The sequence below is a fragment of the Convolutriloba macropyga genome, chromosome 3 (assembly GCF_964194025.1).
Source record: "Convolutriloba macropyga chromosome 3, txConMacr16.3, whole genome shotgun sequence".
Taxonomy (NCBI): Eukaryota; Metazoa; Xenacoelomorpha; order Acoela; family Convolutidae; genus Convolutriloba; species Convolutriloba macropyga.
In genome coordinates, this window is record NC_134470.1 from 64,161,050 (window position 1) to 64,176,806 (window position 15,757).

At 34.0% G+C, this 15,757-nt stretch overlaps 1 protein-coding gene across 2 annotated transcripts in view; it reads left to right on the forward strand.

Annotated features, from left to right (window-relative positions):
- The first annotated feature begins 4,718 nt into the window (after positions 1 to 4,718).
- Positions 4,719 to 15,757, forward strand: part of LOC142336357 (serine/threonine-protein kinase BRSK2-like) — a 160,681-nt gene continuing 149,642 nt past the window's right edge. For both annotated transcript variants that reach the window (XM_075385125.1, XM_075385126.1), the window contains exons 1-2: positions 4,719 to 4,963; positions 5,723 to 5,817. In XM_075385125.1, the coding sequence (XP_075241240.1) occupies positions 4,858 to 4,963; positions 5,723 to 5,817 (201 nt within the window). In that variant the 5' untranslated portion in view covers positions 4,719 to 4,857. The remainder of the gene's footprint in view (positions 4,964 to 5,722; positions 5,818 to 15,757) is intronic.

The window sequence follows — 15,757 nt, forward strand, 5'->3', positions numbered from 1 at the left end:
CGTTTAATATGTAACACAAATCTAAGTTTTATTTCAAGTTTATAGGAAAGAGCTGTTTTACTGTAACTGAGAATTCATTTTGAAGTAAAGTTTTTTTGCAAAATCTATAGTGCTCATAACAAGGTTGATTACTTTGTCTGCATCATCGTTTCAGAGGTCTTCGATTCAAGTATGAGCAATCCTCAAAAAAAGCTTTATTGATTCGAAAATACTACTAGACACAATGAAAACAAATTTTTGAATGTTGCGTGGACAAGTCGATAGTCTGTGTTACTCAATTACCAATGGACTCTAAATGTTTGGATAAAGTGAAGGTTATTGCTTTTGCTGTAAGCAATAGACTCTCTTTTTCCAAGCAAGTTACTTCAGTCTGTGCAGGGTGTTACAATAAACTTACAACAAAAGGTCTAATCTGTATTGTCAAGACGTAGCAGATTATTGTCTGAAAACGAGTTTTCCTTTTTACATCAAATTTATGGGAAAGAGCCGTGTTACTGTAAAAGAGAGATCAGATTGAAGACAAAATATACATTTTTTGTAAATTCCATAGCGCTCATAGAAAGTTCGGCGGTCCCAAATGAGCGCTCCTGGAAGTAGCCGATGGTGTTTTGCTAACGATAGAATAAAGAAAAGCAAGTTTTTCTATTGGCCTTGATTAATCAGCTGTATTTGTTTCAATTGACCATAATAAAAATTAGTCTATTCTCAAAAAGAAACCAGGAGCCGAAATTGGTGCTCTCAATATCTACTTCAGTGTTAGATTGAAATACCTTTTAGTTGATGACAATTTTTCTTACCTAGTCGGTGTTGAAATGAATGTTCCGAAGACGTTTTAGGCCCTCTTCTTTTGATTTGTTATCTGTTACTTATAGCGCTGATATTTGAGAGACTGAACTTGAATTAAATTTTTGTTGATGACGCGGTCGTTTACTTTGTCTGCACCAACAATGTGATCAAAAAAGTTTTCGATTCAATGATGACCACTCTGCAAAAATGGTTTAATGGTTTGAACATACCACTAGACACAAAGAAAACTTTGGAAAGTTTTGAATGTTGCGTGGACAAGTCAGTGTTCTGTTTTATTCAACTACCAATGCTTTCTAAATTTTTGAATGTAGTGAATTTTATGGCTTTGTTTTAGAAGATAAACTCTTTCTTTCTTAGAAAAATACGTTAGTCTCTGCAGGGTGTTATTATAAACTTCAAACAAAAAGTTTAATCAGTATTACCAAGACTTATCAAATTATAGTCCTATGACAAATCTAAGCCTTATCTCAAAAAATAGAAAGAATGTGTTACTGTAACTGAGCGATCATCTTGAAGATAAAAATGATTTTTCTGCAAATTGAGTAGTGCTCATAGAAAGCTCGTCTCTCCTGAAACAGCACTCGTGGAAGTAGCCAATTATTTTTTTCCAGACGAAGATTTGAGGAAAAGCTGGTTTTAGTTTTTTTGTTGATTTATGAGCTGTAATTGATTCAGTTGATCATGATATATCTTTGTCTATTCTTAAAAGAGTTCGAAAGTTGAAATTGGTGTTTTCAATTTTATCAGGAGCTACCACAGTGGTAGATTGCAAAACGATTTATTTGAAGACAATTTTTCATCAGCTCAGTCAGTGTTGAAATGATTGTTCCGAAAAGTGTTATGTTTTAGGCCTTTTTAACTTAATATCTGTTACTATTAGAGTTTATATTTGAGAGACTCAATGTCAACTACCTTTTTACGCTGATGAAACGGTTGTTTTCTTTGTGTGCAACAACAATGGGACTGATGAGGTCTTTGATTCAGTCATGAGCACTCAAAAATAGGTTAATGTTTTAAAGCTACGACCGGACAGAAGTAAAAAAAAATTTTCGGATGCTGCTTGGATCAGTCAATGGTCTGTGTTATTCATCAGCCATTGAAATCTAATTTTTTGGGATTTGAAGTTTATGGTTTTTGTTCTAGAATATAAATTCTCTTTCCAAGCAAATGCTTTTGGTCTGTGCAGGGTGTTACTATAACCTTAAAACAAAAGATTAATCTGTATTGTCACAATTTATCAAATTATCCTTCTATGACAAATCTAAGCTATATCTCAGAAATCCTGAAAAAGCTGTGTCACTGTAAGAAAGGGATAATCTTGAAGGTGATTTTTTTGCAAATTCCATAATGCTCACAGAAAAATGTTCTCTCCTGAAACAGCCTTCCTTGAAGCAATCAATGATTGTTTGCTAAATTCAGAATTGAGAAAAAGCACGTTTTACACTGGCCTGACGTTTGGTTCATTTGATCGTGATATATTTCTATCTATTTTTAAAGTGTTCTAGGAAATAAGCTTGGTGTTCTCAGCTTGGCCAGGAGCTACCTCAAGGTTAGATTGCAAAAAATATCATTGATAACAACTATTCATCAACGCAGTCAGTGTGGAAACGGATGTTCCGAGAAGTCATAATCTGAAAGCTCCTGTTTTAGGTCCCTTTCTTTTTCTTGCTGTTTGTTTTTTATTAAATTTTATATTGTTGAGACAACGTGAATGGTCAATTGTTTGCTGATCTATCAGCAATTGCATTCTGCAACTATTGTTCTTTGTTGCGAAACTATCTGTTACTATTAGAAGTTATATTTCAGAGACTCATTATGAAATGTCATTCCTTTTGCTTATCAATCAGAATTTGCGCTCTGCAAAAAAAGTTTTATGGTGCAAAATTACGGCTAAGCACAAGGAAAACAGAATTTCTGAGTGTTGAGCGGAAGAACTTGTTGGTATGTGCTATTCAATTGCCAATGAACTCTAAATTTTTGGATAATTTGATGTTTATGACTCTTGCTTGAGAAGATACTGTCTTTTCAAGCAAGTTAGATCGGTCTAATCAGGGAGTTAGTATTTCTTGCAAAGTCTATTTGACCAGAGATTCGATTCAGTTAGTGAGAGTTTTAATTGTCACTAAGCTTGACTATCACAATTCGCTATTATAATTAGGGTTTGCCCAATGTTTATATTCAGAAATTTCAACGGTTAATGAATTCTGCGTTTAGTATAATTTTTCGACTATCACCTGGCACAAAGAAGTTCATTAAACAGCTGCACGTTACATTTCAGAAAACGATTTTTCAAAAATCTTCTGATAAGTCATCGTCTGGTTCACCACACGCATAGGGTTCCAGACTATCTTAACTTTCTGGTTGCTCGGATTGGCAAAGTGACAAGATCTCCATACGTTTACAACTTTCAAACACCAGCTATGAAGACCACTTTCGAAAAAAGATTGTTTAGTTTTGCAGTCACTCGGGAATTAGAATCATCTACTTTTTGAAACAAAATTTTTAACAAACAAATGGCGTCAGAAAGGAGCTAAAAATATTTTTGCTCTAAGAAATCTGTTATACAGCACTTTTGAGTAGGTAAATAGTGCTTAAAGTAATAATATTAATAATAAATGACTGAGAAAACTAGACGCGAATTCTTCTACAGAACTTTAGGATTCGCAAATCTTCACATTGTTCACAATTTTCTCAAATTTGGATGAAAAAGTAGGCTTCTCAACTTGATGTGGAAGTGCGTTAACGCCGAGTTTTCTGAAGTCAATGTCTGCACATGAGTTTATTGTGACTGCAGCCTATGCTGAAACATGTGGACACTATTTTAGATCGGAGAAAAGGGAGAGAAAGAGCACTGCAGCTGTGTGCCGAAAAATCACAGCAACAAAAATATTAAGTCTGAATTGTCATTTCTGGTGCTATTATTATCGTTTTTTAAATTGGTAAAACTGTAATATGTACGTAATGCATCAAAGAAATGAACTAGTCTATTCTGTAATCATTAAGTCCAATCTACTGCTACTACAACTTAAATGTAGTAGTATCCTATTTTGAATTTTGTATGCTGGCAAAATTATTTTCATCGTAGGTATCTATAATTTTTCTTCTTACTGAGTTTCAAATCAAGGAAATTTTGATGTGGTAAACATGGCTGAAGCTCTTTATTGCAATAATAAATTACGCGTTAAAATAACATTTAACTCTAAAATTTGTTCAAACCAACAACATGACATATATAACTGGAAATTTTTCTTCATGCATGGAAACTGCAACCCAAATGCAACATCAATTGAAAAAGCGGGTGCGATCCTGGAGGCAGGCCGAATTAAGTCGCTACTGTATTTGTACTTTATATGTGTTAGTCACTTAAACTAGAGCTATGATTGAGGAGAAGTTTGTATTCACTGAATATGATAATGGTTGGATATTGTCATTGTTCATGTCTGCGGTCTTGCGATCATTGCAAGCCTGAGATATTTTCCATTATTGCCCCTATACATTATTCACCAGCAGTTACAGAGCTCATTCCATTACATAGAAAATCTTTCTGTATAGATTTGTGAGTGTTTTCAGTTGCAAATATCACCCCAATTATCTGGTAGAGGGGCACGAATAAAAAGCGCCCAAGAGTGTCCTTCGACATATTTTGTGCCGTCAAAAGCTTTTTGTCCAAGAGGTTGTCCGAAAATGTGCATGTGAAAGCAATCCGATGTCAAGCTTCCTTCGAGTGTTGGTGTTTCTCAAAATTGCGGGAAGCCATCTCTTACTACGTGCAATTATTTGCATCAATTTCTTTGTTTTTTTTTGTTCAAGAGAATTATCATATTCTTGTGAGTTGACGTTCGTTTACAAAAACAAAATCGGCTGCGATTGTCGTCACTCTTCGGCTGTCATCACAAATGAGAATTGTTTTCAGAGTGCGCTGATTTATGTTAGTTATGTGTACCCAACAAAGCGCTGATAATTTTGTGTAAAATGTGATGATTGATATTCTCCCGATGATTGAGTTGTCTCAACCCTAACCAAGACTACTGCCAATCGCGTGCCGACATAATGACTATCGGAATGGAACATTCAGCCAAGACCCCTCAAGCTCTTCCTGAAGCCCAGTATGTTGGCCCGTTTCGCTTGGAGAAGACGCTAGGCAAAGGACAAACAGGTTAGTCATTTCACGCTGCAATGTTCTTTATTTCGTTGTTAGTAAGTGTCATGTATACACTTTAGTTTTACAGCAGTACTAATGTTTCATAAAGAAACCAGGAAAAATGTGAATGCAATGAGACAGAATTCATTGCATTTACATGCAACAACGGTAAAAGTCGGAAGGAACCTCGACGATACTCTAATTGTGGCCTCCACTTCAGTTAAGACATCAAAAATGCAAGTATGTGGGCGTAACCACCTCGAGATCTACTGCTACTGCAGTCTTGATCATGTTTTTCCACGCACTCCTAAGTCATTTGGAGTACTTAGTTTTATGTGTCCTTTAAATCACATTGACTTCATTGCTTGACTGGAGAAACGGATGAATTGGTCTTTAAAATGTGTAAATTTAAGTTCAACTATTGAGTCGTTATGTGATTTAAGGAAACGTAAGGACCTAAGCTGAATGAGACAACTTATTTAAGTCATTGACGTACTTCCTCCAATACATGAGAATTATGAAAAAACTATTAAAACTAGCTGGAGTTACCTATGGCCACTTATACGTGTAACATTTGTACCAATCAGGTAATACAAGTCATTTGAAGCGCTCAACAGTATTTTTTCACGAAAGGTGAAATTGCTTGTCAACATATTACTTGAAATATGGCAAGGGTAAACAGATCTGACTTTCATAATGCCTGCGTTTGTTGTTTAACTGCTGCGTGCTAAGTGTGGTATTATGTATTAAGTGTGTGCTTAATCTTTTTACCAGGTCTGGTGAAATTGGCGGTGCACACAGTGACGGGTGACAAGGTGGCCATCAAAATTGTAAACAAAGACAAGCTCAGTGAATCAGTTCTGCAGAAGGTGAGAATATGACTGACACTTTATCCTTTTATTGCCTCAGATTTGGCGGCTGTTCTCTGTTTGAATACTGCCATAAAGTTTTAGTTATTGGGAAACAGTATCAGGCAATTTTTTCTAGCGTGTTTAAATGCTCTCAAACAATTTTGACCGTTTTATAAATTATTTGGGTCATGTTGGTCTTTTTTCAATTGATCAATTTTTCGGTTGACAAATTTGAATTTTGCTATTAAAAATGAGGTAACTGGTAAGACACGATGGTATTAAATCCATGTACAGCTCTCTTGGAGATTTCATAGGCTCTTAGTGTACAGTTCACTGAAGCTGCTGAGGCGAAAGTAATACATTCAATAGAAATTTAATGTCTGAAACCCTTCCCACTTTTTAACACACTCCCCACTTTTGTTCTCCCATCAAACAGTGAGCCTCGCTATGCTTAAGTCAGTTACTATCAAATCTAACCCCTGGGCAGTCTTCGTTTGAGATTAATTGGTCTGGCTGTATTTGGATATAGCTGCGAAGCTAAAAGCTGAGCAAAGCTATGTTGCGCTACTCTTGGGTTTAAACTGCGCTGGGGCGCTGTCTTTTTTTAGACTCGCAGTCTTTGCGGTACATTTTTTAAAATTAATTGAGCTAGCAATGGCATGATAACAAATTGTGAATTAGATGATTTTATCTTTCAAGGAGAGAAAAAAGGAGTAGGATTTTTCTTCATTGCCCTCTCTGAAAGAGTGCGATGAAAGTATGATTTTTTTCAACGTCAACTTTTTGATCGAATTGTTTTTCGTGGGATAATTTATTGGGTGTGTCAAAGACGTTTTAAAGTTAAAGCAAAACTTTTGCTTTTTGAGGCATTGGAGAGCTTTTTTGCTTGTGATTTTGTGTTTTTGATTGATCTTTCAGTTTTCTGAAGTAGAGTTTGTCATCGCAATTTGTCATCGTCTATATTTTTCGACATTTAAATTTTTATTGTATTCTTTTTGTTTCCATTTGTTAATGTTTTCTCAAATCTTTATTTTCCATTGTGTTGCACGCCATTGAATTCATTATTTTTTCTGGTTGTTTATTTTCTTGAGTCTTTTGGCAAATTTAACTTAAATTCTTTGCGGGAGTCCGTCGGCTGTTTTTAAGAACTTTTCACGTTTTTCGAAACTCAAATTGGAGCACTGATTTGATTTACGCTGATGTAGCAGAGAGAGCGAAGAGCGAGTAGCTTTTAAGTGTAAAATATTTTCGCATTAACTTTGTTTGAATTTGGGAGAAAACGTCATTTGAAAAAAAAAATCGATTGTTGATAATTTTTTAGGTGCAATTTGACGTTCACTGTTTTTTCCTTCGTGTTCTTGAACAGTTTATTATGAGTTGTGTGATGATATTTTTTTGATGATAAGGTACCTTAAACTACCATAAAGTACTTCATTCTACAAATGACATTTTAACACCTTTTTATTAGTCAAGTGAACTCTAAATCCTTTCAAGGTCAGTACAGGATCCCATGTTATAAAATATAATTTTTTTGCATACGAAACTCCATTAATTTAATGCCGTGTCCGTTGCTCTGTATATTCTACAGTGCGTATGTTTTTTCGCAGCTATTCCGAGAAACTTTCGACTATATTTGTTTTTGCTTAATGAGTTTTACATGATCTAAAAAGTCGTTATAAAACAGCTAGCTCGAACCTCAATCTCAACAGAATTTTATAATATTTCTTGAGACATCATATGACGTTAGCGAGCAGAAACTTCGAAGGAACTATACGATTATTAGTAGCCGCCGTCAGCCTCTCAAACGGCTTTTATTTAGGTGCTCTCCGTTTTTTGAATTCGCTTTACCTTTTGATCTCGTTTTTCGTTTTACATAGGTCACGACTTTCACGTTTGACTACTGACTTACCCACTCGCTGTTTCAACTGAATGGTTTTTAAATAATTTACTCGATGAATTACGCAAGGTAGTGAATAATGTCAAGGTCAAAAGAGGAAAATCGAAAGAGACGTGATAAACCGATAAAGCCCGGTCATTAAGTCATTGAGAATTAGGTTATCAAAGTTCATTAGAGTTTGCTAGCTGACATTGGTATTAAGCTTAGTAGCTTTTAGTTTAGAAGCTGAATTAAGTATAGTTTTAGAATCCAACTGAAACTGGACGCCGGATTAGACCCATTTTTGACACTGAAAAAAAAATAGAACAAAATTTGTCAATTTAATCCTCTTTTTTTCTTTTTCTGTTTCAATCCGGATGTGCATCAAGCGCGTCAACGGCGGCTATTTTCAGGCAATCTGCCTGCTATGTTTTGGTTTGATTTTTTGTTCTATGAATTTCGGCCGATCGATGTATCTACGGTAGAGAGTTATGAGTGGTATTATTAGATAGCGTGTCAGTCGTATAATATTTAATTACAAATTGTTTCAATTTTAAGCTTCTTTGAGGATTTTAATGTTACTGAACACTGGCTGATTTTCTTTATGTTTGTTCACTTTAAATATTTGATTTAACTTTGTTTTATTTTCTTATTTTAAATCAAAATGTGTGTTCAATAGCAATAGTGCTTTCATTTGTTACGATGGGACAGGTTTGTTGAATCTTTAAGTTCGATGACTTTGGAACATTTTGGCTGACTTTTCTTATAATTTACTCATTTTTTGTGAGAACCAATACTAAGCCGTTAATTTATCTAAAACTGCTGATAATTATCATGAGCACGGCCCTAAACACTGCTCCGACAATCTCAAACTAATTTGAATGCTGGTTGAATCTCTGCTATCTAGCAAAACTATTAAGTCCGAAGGTTTGAAAATTTTTCGCAGATTTAATTCGATTTAATGCAAATTTGCTAATTTTGCTCGTAACACTCCAAAGTCTTTGCATTGTAATGGGTTCAGTCTGCTTTCTAAACATCGGTTCACAATTTTTCGACCTTTCTTGTGTATGAGAGATTAAACTTGTAGAGATTTTAATCTAGATGGAGCAATAAATTGGGCGAAAAATTTGGTCAGTTCCAACGCGTTGATTTTTTTAACTCCTGAAGTGGAGCTAGAAAATGGTGTTCGAATAACTTTTCGGTTTTAAAGTTTTTTTACGTGCGGTAACTGAACTTGTTTTTGCTCTTGATTTTTTAACGAGTGCTACTACTGTTGATATGTGTTCTGATGATTATTTTAATCGATGGATGGGCCGCTATCTTTTTACTACTTTTGAGCATTACCCGTGTTATTCGTGTTTGCTTGTCCCATCATATAGTCTAATAATGAGAGGGCCACTTTGACGTTGTAATAAAAGGGCTTTTGGGTACAAGAACCCGTTCAATGTTATCAGCTAATTGCTCATGGTTTTTATGTTTTTGACATTGTAATAATGGAAATTTTGTTTTGGCTGTGCTGTTCGTGTAGTCTATCTTTCGACTTCCTTGCTGCTAGGTATCTCTGGTTCTGTAAGTTTGCCTAAGCTGACCTCTGCAAGGACTTCAGTTGATAGTCAAAGGGTAAATGACTTTAGTTTTATTTGTTTTCAAAAAGTAATGATTGTTTTGTTGTCTTGTCAGTTTGTAACTTTATTCTGTTATTGACTGGTCCCGTTTTGCTTTTTGGTCAGACAGAATTAAAATCGTTAGAGGTTCGGAACTCAGGACCTGTCAAGTTTTTTTTCAATTTTTGCTATTTGGTTTCTCAATATGTTGTTTTCGTGAATGTATGTTACAATAATTTGATCACGCGAAAAGAACGTTTTATAATGGCTTCCACTCCTCAACAGCAGAATGTGTTGTTGAGTTCGATTGTTGCTGTATTTTATACTGGGATCTAATTGTGTGATGAGTTTGCTCAACATTTATGCATTACATGCATACATCTAATGCATAATGGCTAAATGACTTCACCCACTTTAAAATTCTAATTTGAGAATGTTTTTTATTTATCGACATGTTTAGTCTTATTGATGCCAGGTCTCATGTGCTTCTTAGCAAAAAATATTTGAATCTCTTTGGCGTTTTTATTTTTCTACTAAAGCTTTTTTTACTTTGGTAATGTTGGTTATATAAGTTGTAAATTTTCGAGTTTTGCCGCAATTGTTTATTGTTATCTCAATAAAGTAGGTTTCAGTTTCAAATATAACAGAACTAACTCATCGGACCTCCAAAGTGTCGTTTTACACTTCTTTTTGGTTTTTCAGTTCATTGCTGATGTTATAAACTACTAGACCCTTTATTTTTTGATCAGATCTGGTGATTTTCGGATTCTTGTCTTTTTTAATATATACCTTGGTTTTTTGAGAATTCGTCGCTTATTGAAAAAAGAAAGATTTTTAGTTTTTGCTTGAGCTGTGTATGTTTTCATTTTGCTTTTCACAAACATGTTTAATCGGATTTTCGATAATTTGATTGCCTGATTTTCTGATTTCTGTTTTTTGCTTATTTAGGGCCGTTTGCTTTGTTGACGAACAAAAGCTGCTATTGCCGTAAATGTGTTGGCATTCAATTCATTGGTCGTTTAGTTTTTGCGAGCTGAATTGAAAAGAATTTAATTTTAGAATGAAAAAAATAGGTTGAGGAGAGATTTTTCGTAATTAATTGGAGTTAGCACCGCCTTTTAAAATTTTTAATTCTAATTTGATGAATATAACTATCGCAATGTTCATAGACTTTTCTATGTTCATAAGCTTTGAGTTAACAACCAACTGTCTGATTCCAAGTTTATGCACATTGAAATTATTTTTCTAGCGGGGATTTTTTATAAATTTCTATTACAAATATATTTTCCAGTTTTTTTATTGGACTAACACATCTTATATGCTTTGCGTTTTGCATGTTGGTTAATGCAACAAATTATGTGATTAACAAAGCAGAACAGACACCCTTGGCTAGTAAAAATAAGATTAATTTCCCCTCGAGTTTTGTAATTTTATGAAAACTGTTTGATGGAAAACTAATCGCGTAAATTCATTGATCAGATTTATTTTTTTTCAACACGTGCGAATAGTTACCTATTGGCACTTTGAATTGTTCACGAATGGTTGTTCGAATGTATAGCACTACTATTTTCTTGAGTGCAACTTAGAGCATATAAAACATTGCAACACAGAAAGACAATTTTTGATGGTTATTGTATTGAGTAGTTGCAGACAACCTGTAAGTCTTTTTCAGAAAAGTGTCTTAGTTGCATACTGAGCATTAAAAAGTGTGGTGCTCTTTATTGTGTGCATTTTCTCTTCACTGCAGTTTTTTCTTTAAGATTTTTATTGCCTAAGACAATAATCGCTCCTAAAAGAGGTTCGTAGTTAATGTTCGTATACAATTTCTTCGTATCTTTTTTCATCTCATCGGCCTAGTTCTACTTTTTTTGAGACTTAATAGTCTCTGAAGTGCATGATGCAACCTATTCGTTACGGGGCAATAAATATTCAAAGGACCTTTTTTGGATTTGGTTAGAATTGTTGTGCAGTACAAGAGCCTTTCTGATTTTGTTGTTTTTTGCCGCCTCCCCTAGAGAGGCTAGACTCGCTAAACATAAACTGCGCATTATCATTAGCCACAGTGTGGTTTGAGGACGCATCGTACGATGACAACGCCAGTTTGGTCTATCCAGCAGCTGTGGTGCGCGCAGCTTACTTGAGATGATTTTGTCTTAACTTTCAGCCGTTTGATATACTGGCTTTCCTATTGCACTTTTCTGCAAATAACAAAAATGTCGGAAAAACAATAATGTTTTAATGGCAAAAAATGCTTTCTTTTTAATGGCATTTTTTGGCTATGAAACAATTTAGAATATACGCAAATTTGTTTTTTTAAGGGAATCCTCAGAAAATGGAGGCTAGAAATTCTGAAAGTTGGTCGTCAGAAGATGCCTATCAGACCATGTAAAATTGTTGCTGCAATTATATAGCCTTTTCAGTCTTGTGGTTTTTTAATGGAACTTTTAATTGTTTTCGGTCAATTTGAACTTTTTCTCCACCGGTTGAACTGGTTAACTCCTAAGGCATTAAGGTTCCCTCATGAAAGGTTCCCCATTGAAAAAAAGGGAGAACTTTTATGCTAGCCCTTTTTTTGTTCAGACAATTTTTGAGGGCATCCCAAGCTAGCATATGTGGTATCAATTTGAAGCTCTAGAATTTACGTCTAGAATTTCACTACAAAGAAATTTTTAAAATTTTGCTTTTTTGGAAAAAAAAATTCATTATTTTCTACCCACAATTTCAGACAATTTAGCCTAATTTGGAACAAAATTAGCTAAAATTTTGGACAAAATTCAATCATTTACGACAACTAGCGGTTTTTCGAGGGTATATACGAAAAACAAGTATTTTATCGTTTTGTCAATGTCTCCAAATAGTACGGAAAAAAGCGGTTTTTTTTAAAAAGGTGCGGAAAATTTTTGAGACAATTTTAGTCATTTTTATGAATTTTTAACCCGTCACTCGCCTGTGTTAACCTAACCGTTATCCAACGTTCTGTTTGTTTGAAATCCTTGATTAAGTCTTGATAAACTGGGAGAAGATCATTTGACATCTGCCTATTAATGGTTAATTGTTAAAGCTTGAAAAATTATAAAGATATTTTATATCGAAACTAAAAAACTAAGAGAAATTTTAAGCTGAAGTATAGCATGAACTTTTTTCCGCTTGTACTTTTTGCTGAACACCAATCTACATTAACTCATTATGCATTTTGTACTTTTTTGGACTAAAAGAGATTTGAAAAAGAAATCAGATACTTTTGTTTGACATTATTTGATCACCTTTTATTCCACTAATATTTTTATATTTACGTCATTCATTGACACAGCAACAATATGAGCTGTTAGGAGCAGCTCAACGTACTCAGTCAACTAGCTATGTTTTAGTTCTAATTTCATTTGATTTCGATTGTTTTTGGATGCAGTCTTTTTTTAAAAGAACTCTTCGTTATTGATGTTTATGAAGTAAATTGGAAGTAAAATTTGAGGTGGTACATCAAGTAGCAGAACGGGTAATCACACTGAGGAAGCAGTGGTTACAAAAAAAAAACAATGGATTTCATGGCGCGGAGGGCTATTTCTGCGTTAAGAGAAAAATCCGGTTTTTGCAAGTTTTTGTTGACTTGCCGTGCTTTGGCTGTTATTAGTGTTATACCCTTTTCAATATTAGACGTTTTCACTACTGTTATTAAACAGCAAGAGATTGCTTGCATTTGTGTTTAGCGAATCACCTTTTAGTTTTCTGATAATTATTTTGACTTAGAAAATAATTGCTTGAAAAAATGTCATTTTAAATGACATTTTAAATTCTAGTTCTATTCATAGCCCATTTTTGGCGGCTTACCTTTTTATCAATAATGCTGACAATTCATTTTAAAAATAGGCAATTTTTAGTTTCTTCCTGTTTTTTTCTGCTAATGGAGATTACCTGCTTAAGAAACGACACGTTTTTCAAAACTGTACTTTGTACTTTATTTTTGTTCTGACGTTTTCTCTATTTTTTCTGTTTTCCTTCCGGTTGTTGACAGCTTAAGTGAGTTTTTAATTAAAGCATTTCCAGGCAATTTGGACTTCAACTGTTCCGACTCTATGTTTTTGATAATTTTAACGTCGTTTTTAAGTAAACGAATTTACCTATACTTAAAGTTTAATTGACTTTTGATGAACGGTTCCTCGATCTGTCCAAAAGACAATTATTTGAGATGTCCGAGATCCTCTCTAATGAAATATATCTTCTTTTCGACCGTTCTTGTACGTAGCTTATGGTTCTATCCGATTTGAAAATATCTGAATTGAGAATTTGAATTTTTTAGATTTTATGCCCGTATAATTTTGTATTCCTTCTCGGAGTGTTAAAATTAAAATTAAAGCATAAGGTTATTAATATTTGCTAAGGTGCCTCAGAGTTTTTAATTTAATTTCACAGGTATATGAGCAACAAAACTTTCGACTTTTGTTTTGGATAACTTTTGTCAGCTCTGCAGCTCTATATAGTTTTTTTGTTATAGGCGGTGTGTGTGCGTCACTAGGCTGTTTTATCAAGCCGTGTGTTTGCGTCACTAGGTTTCTTGCTAAGTAAAGTAAAATGTTTGAAAAACAGTTAACTTTCAATCAGATTTCAACAATCTGGTTTTAGAATTGTAACAAAATGTTTATTTTCTCAAAGAGTTATTTATAAAAACTGATGAAGCTCTATCAAATTCGTGTGTACTGCAAAAGAGTTGGAACCTAGAGTTTCGTGTTTAGTTGCAACATGTTTTAGGAATACAACACCTTTTTGGAAGTCTTTTTTGATAGCTTTTATTATAATTTACGGGCAACAAATTATTTCGTAATTGAAGGCTTCTCACTTGTGTTTTTGGTTCCTCTGAAAACTCAAATATTTCCCCCGTTGTTTTTTTTCAATTTTCAGCTAAATCACTTGGTTCCATAGCATCTTGATAAAAACTGTGTGGTGCTTAAACAAACGTTTCTGAAATATCTTTTTACTTATATTGATTTAATATATAATATAATTTCAATGGTGAATGTGGGAACATTCTGTGCCTCGCACAGAACAAGCAAGCTTTCTTGTTTCTTTTTCCACTAAGATACAATCAATAACATTTTGATAAGCTCTGGCTTGCGAGCAATGTAATTTCTACTTATCTTGTAGAGTTAAGTTCAGAATCAGCCTCGTAGTTCAGAGTTGTCCATCTTTTTCAGCAGGTTCTGGATAAAGTTTGTCAGAACTTAATAATGTAAATTTTATGGTAGTCAATCATGTGCTTGTATGAATTCATAATTAAAAGCCACCGTAAGCCTCTCAATGGATATTATTTAGGCGCTCTCCTTTTTCACTATCCAAAAATTCGCTGGTATTAGTGCTGTCTTTTTTTTTGTAAGATGTTTTCACAGTTTTCAATGACTTTGATCTTGCAAAACGGGATAAACAAGTAAGGACCGGTGGGTATTGTTTTATTGGAAGCCCAAAGTTATCCTAGTAGTCGTTCAAGATCTTAGAGTGTTGTAGCTGCTGAAAAAGCCTTAATGCAAGGTTAAAAGGTCATTTTAGAGCGCAAAGAGGCATTTTAAGAGTTTTTGAGCGCCAAATGATGCAATTGTTCGAGTTTTTTGTTGTCATTTTTCGAGTTTGTTTGGGTGGTCTTGAATTGACTTTTGTCAAAATTGATTAAGGTCTTTTGCTCGATAAAATTACTTGCTTTTGCCATTTTATGAGCTATATGTTTTGGTATGCAATCATAATCACGTAAAATAAAACTAATTTTTGCATTTTTTTCAGGTTTTTTTGTGAGCATCAGGGACCAGGAAACCGCATCTAGGGTTTTATAAAATGTTACAGCACAATTGCTACGGACAATCTAATAATTTAAAGCATTTAAATATCACGAACTCTTGCAATTTTTTCTGTAAAATTTGAATTTTCTGGCAAAATTTTTTTAATCTTTTTTCAATTTTATGCATCTTTTTATCGGCTAATCTTTTTTTAGGCTTCCAATCGGGTTACTGGATTGTTTCGGAAGACAATCGAATGGTTTTGAACATATCAATATGACGCATTTTAGCAATATTTGAATAAAGTTTACAATTGCTTTCAAATTTTTATCATTTTCAGAGTTTGTCAATCTTTAAGGGCGAATAAAACTTTATTAGGTCTTTCAGACGGCTAACTGAAAGGATTGGAAACACAAAAAATGTTTTTGAACATATAATCAAGTTTTGAACATTTTCGTCATTTTTCAAGTTTTCCGAGCCTCAGGGGCCTTAAAACCTCAAAGATTTAAAAATAAGTTGCTGCATAGTTTCTAATGGCAAGGGAACGATTTTCAACATTTTAATGTAACGAATTTCATCAACTTTTTGAAAGAAAACTTTGATTGTTTTTCCTTCGATTTCTCTTTTTTTTTGCGTTTTTCCAGCCTCAGGGCCCTCCTAGGTACTGATAATAGGTTTCTGCATAGTTTTTAGTTGTAATAAAGTTGTTTTTTTTGTCCAAG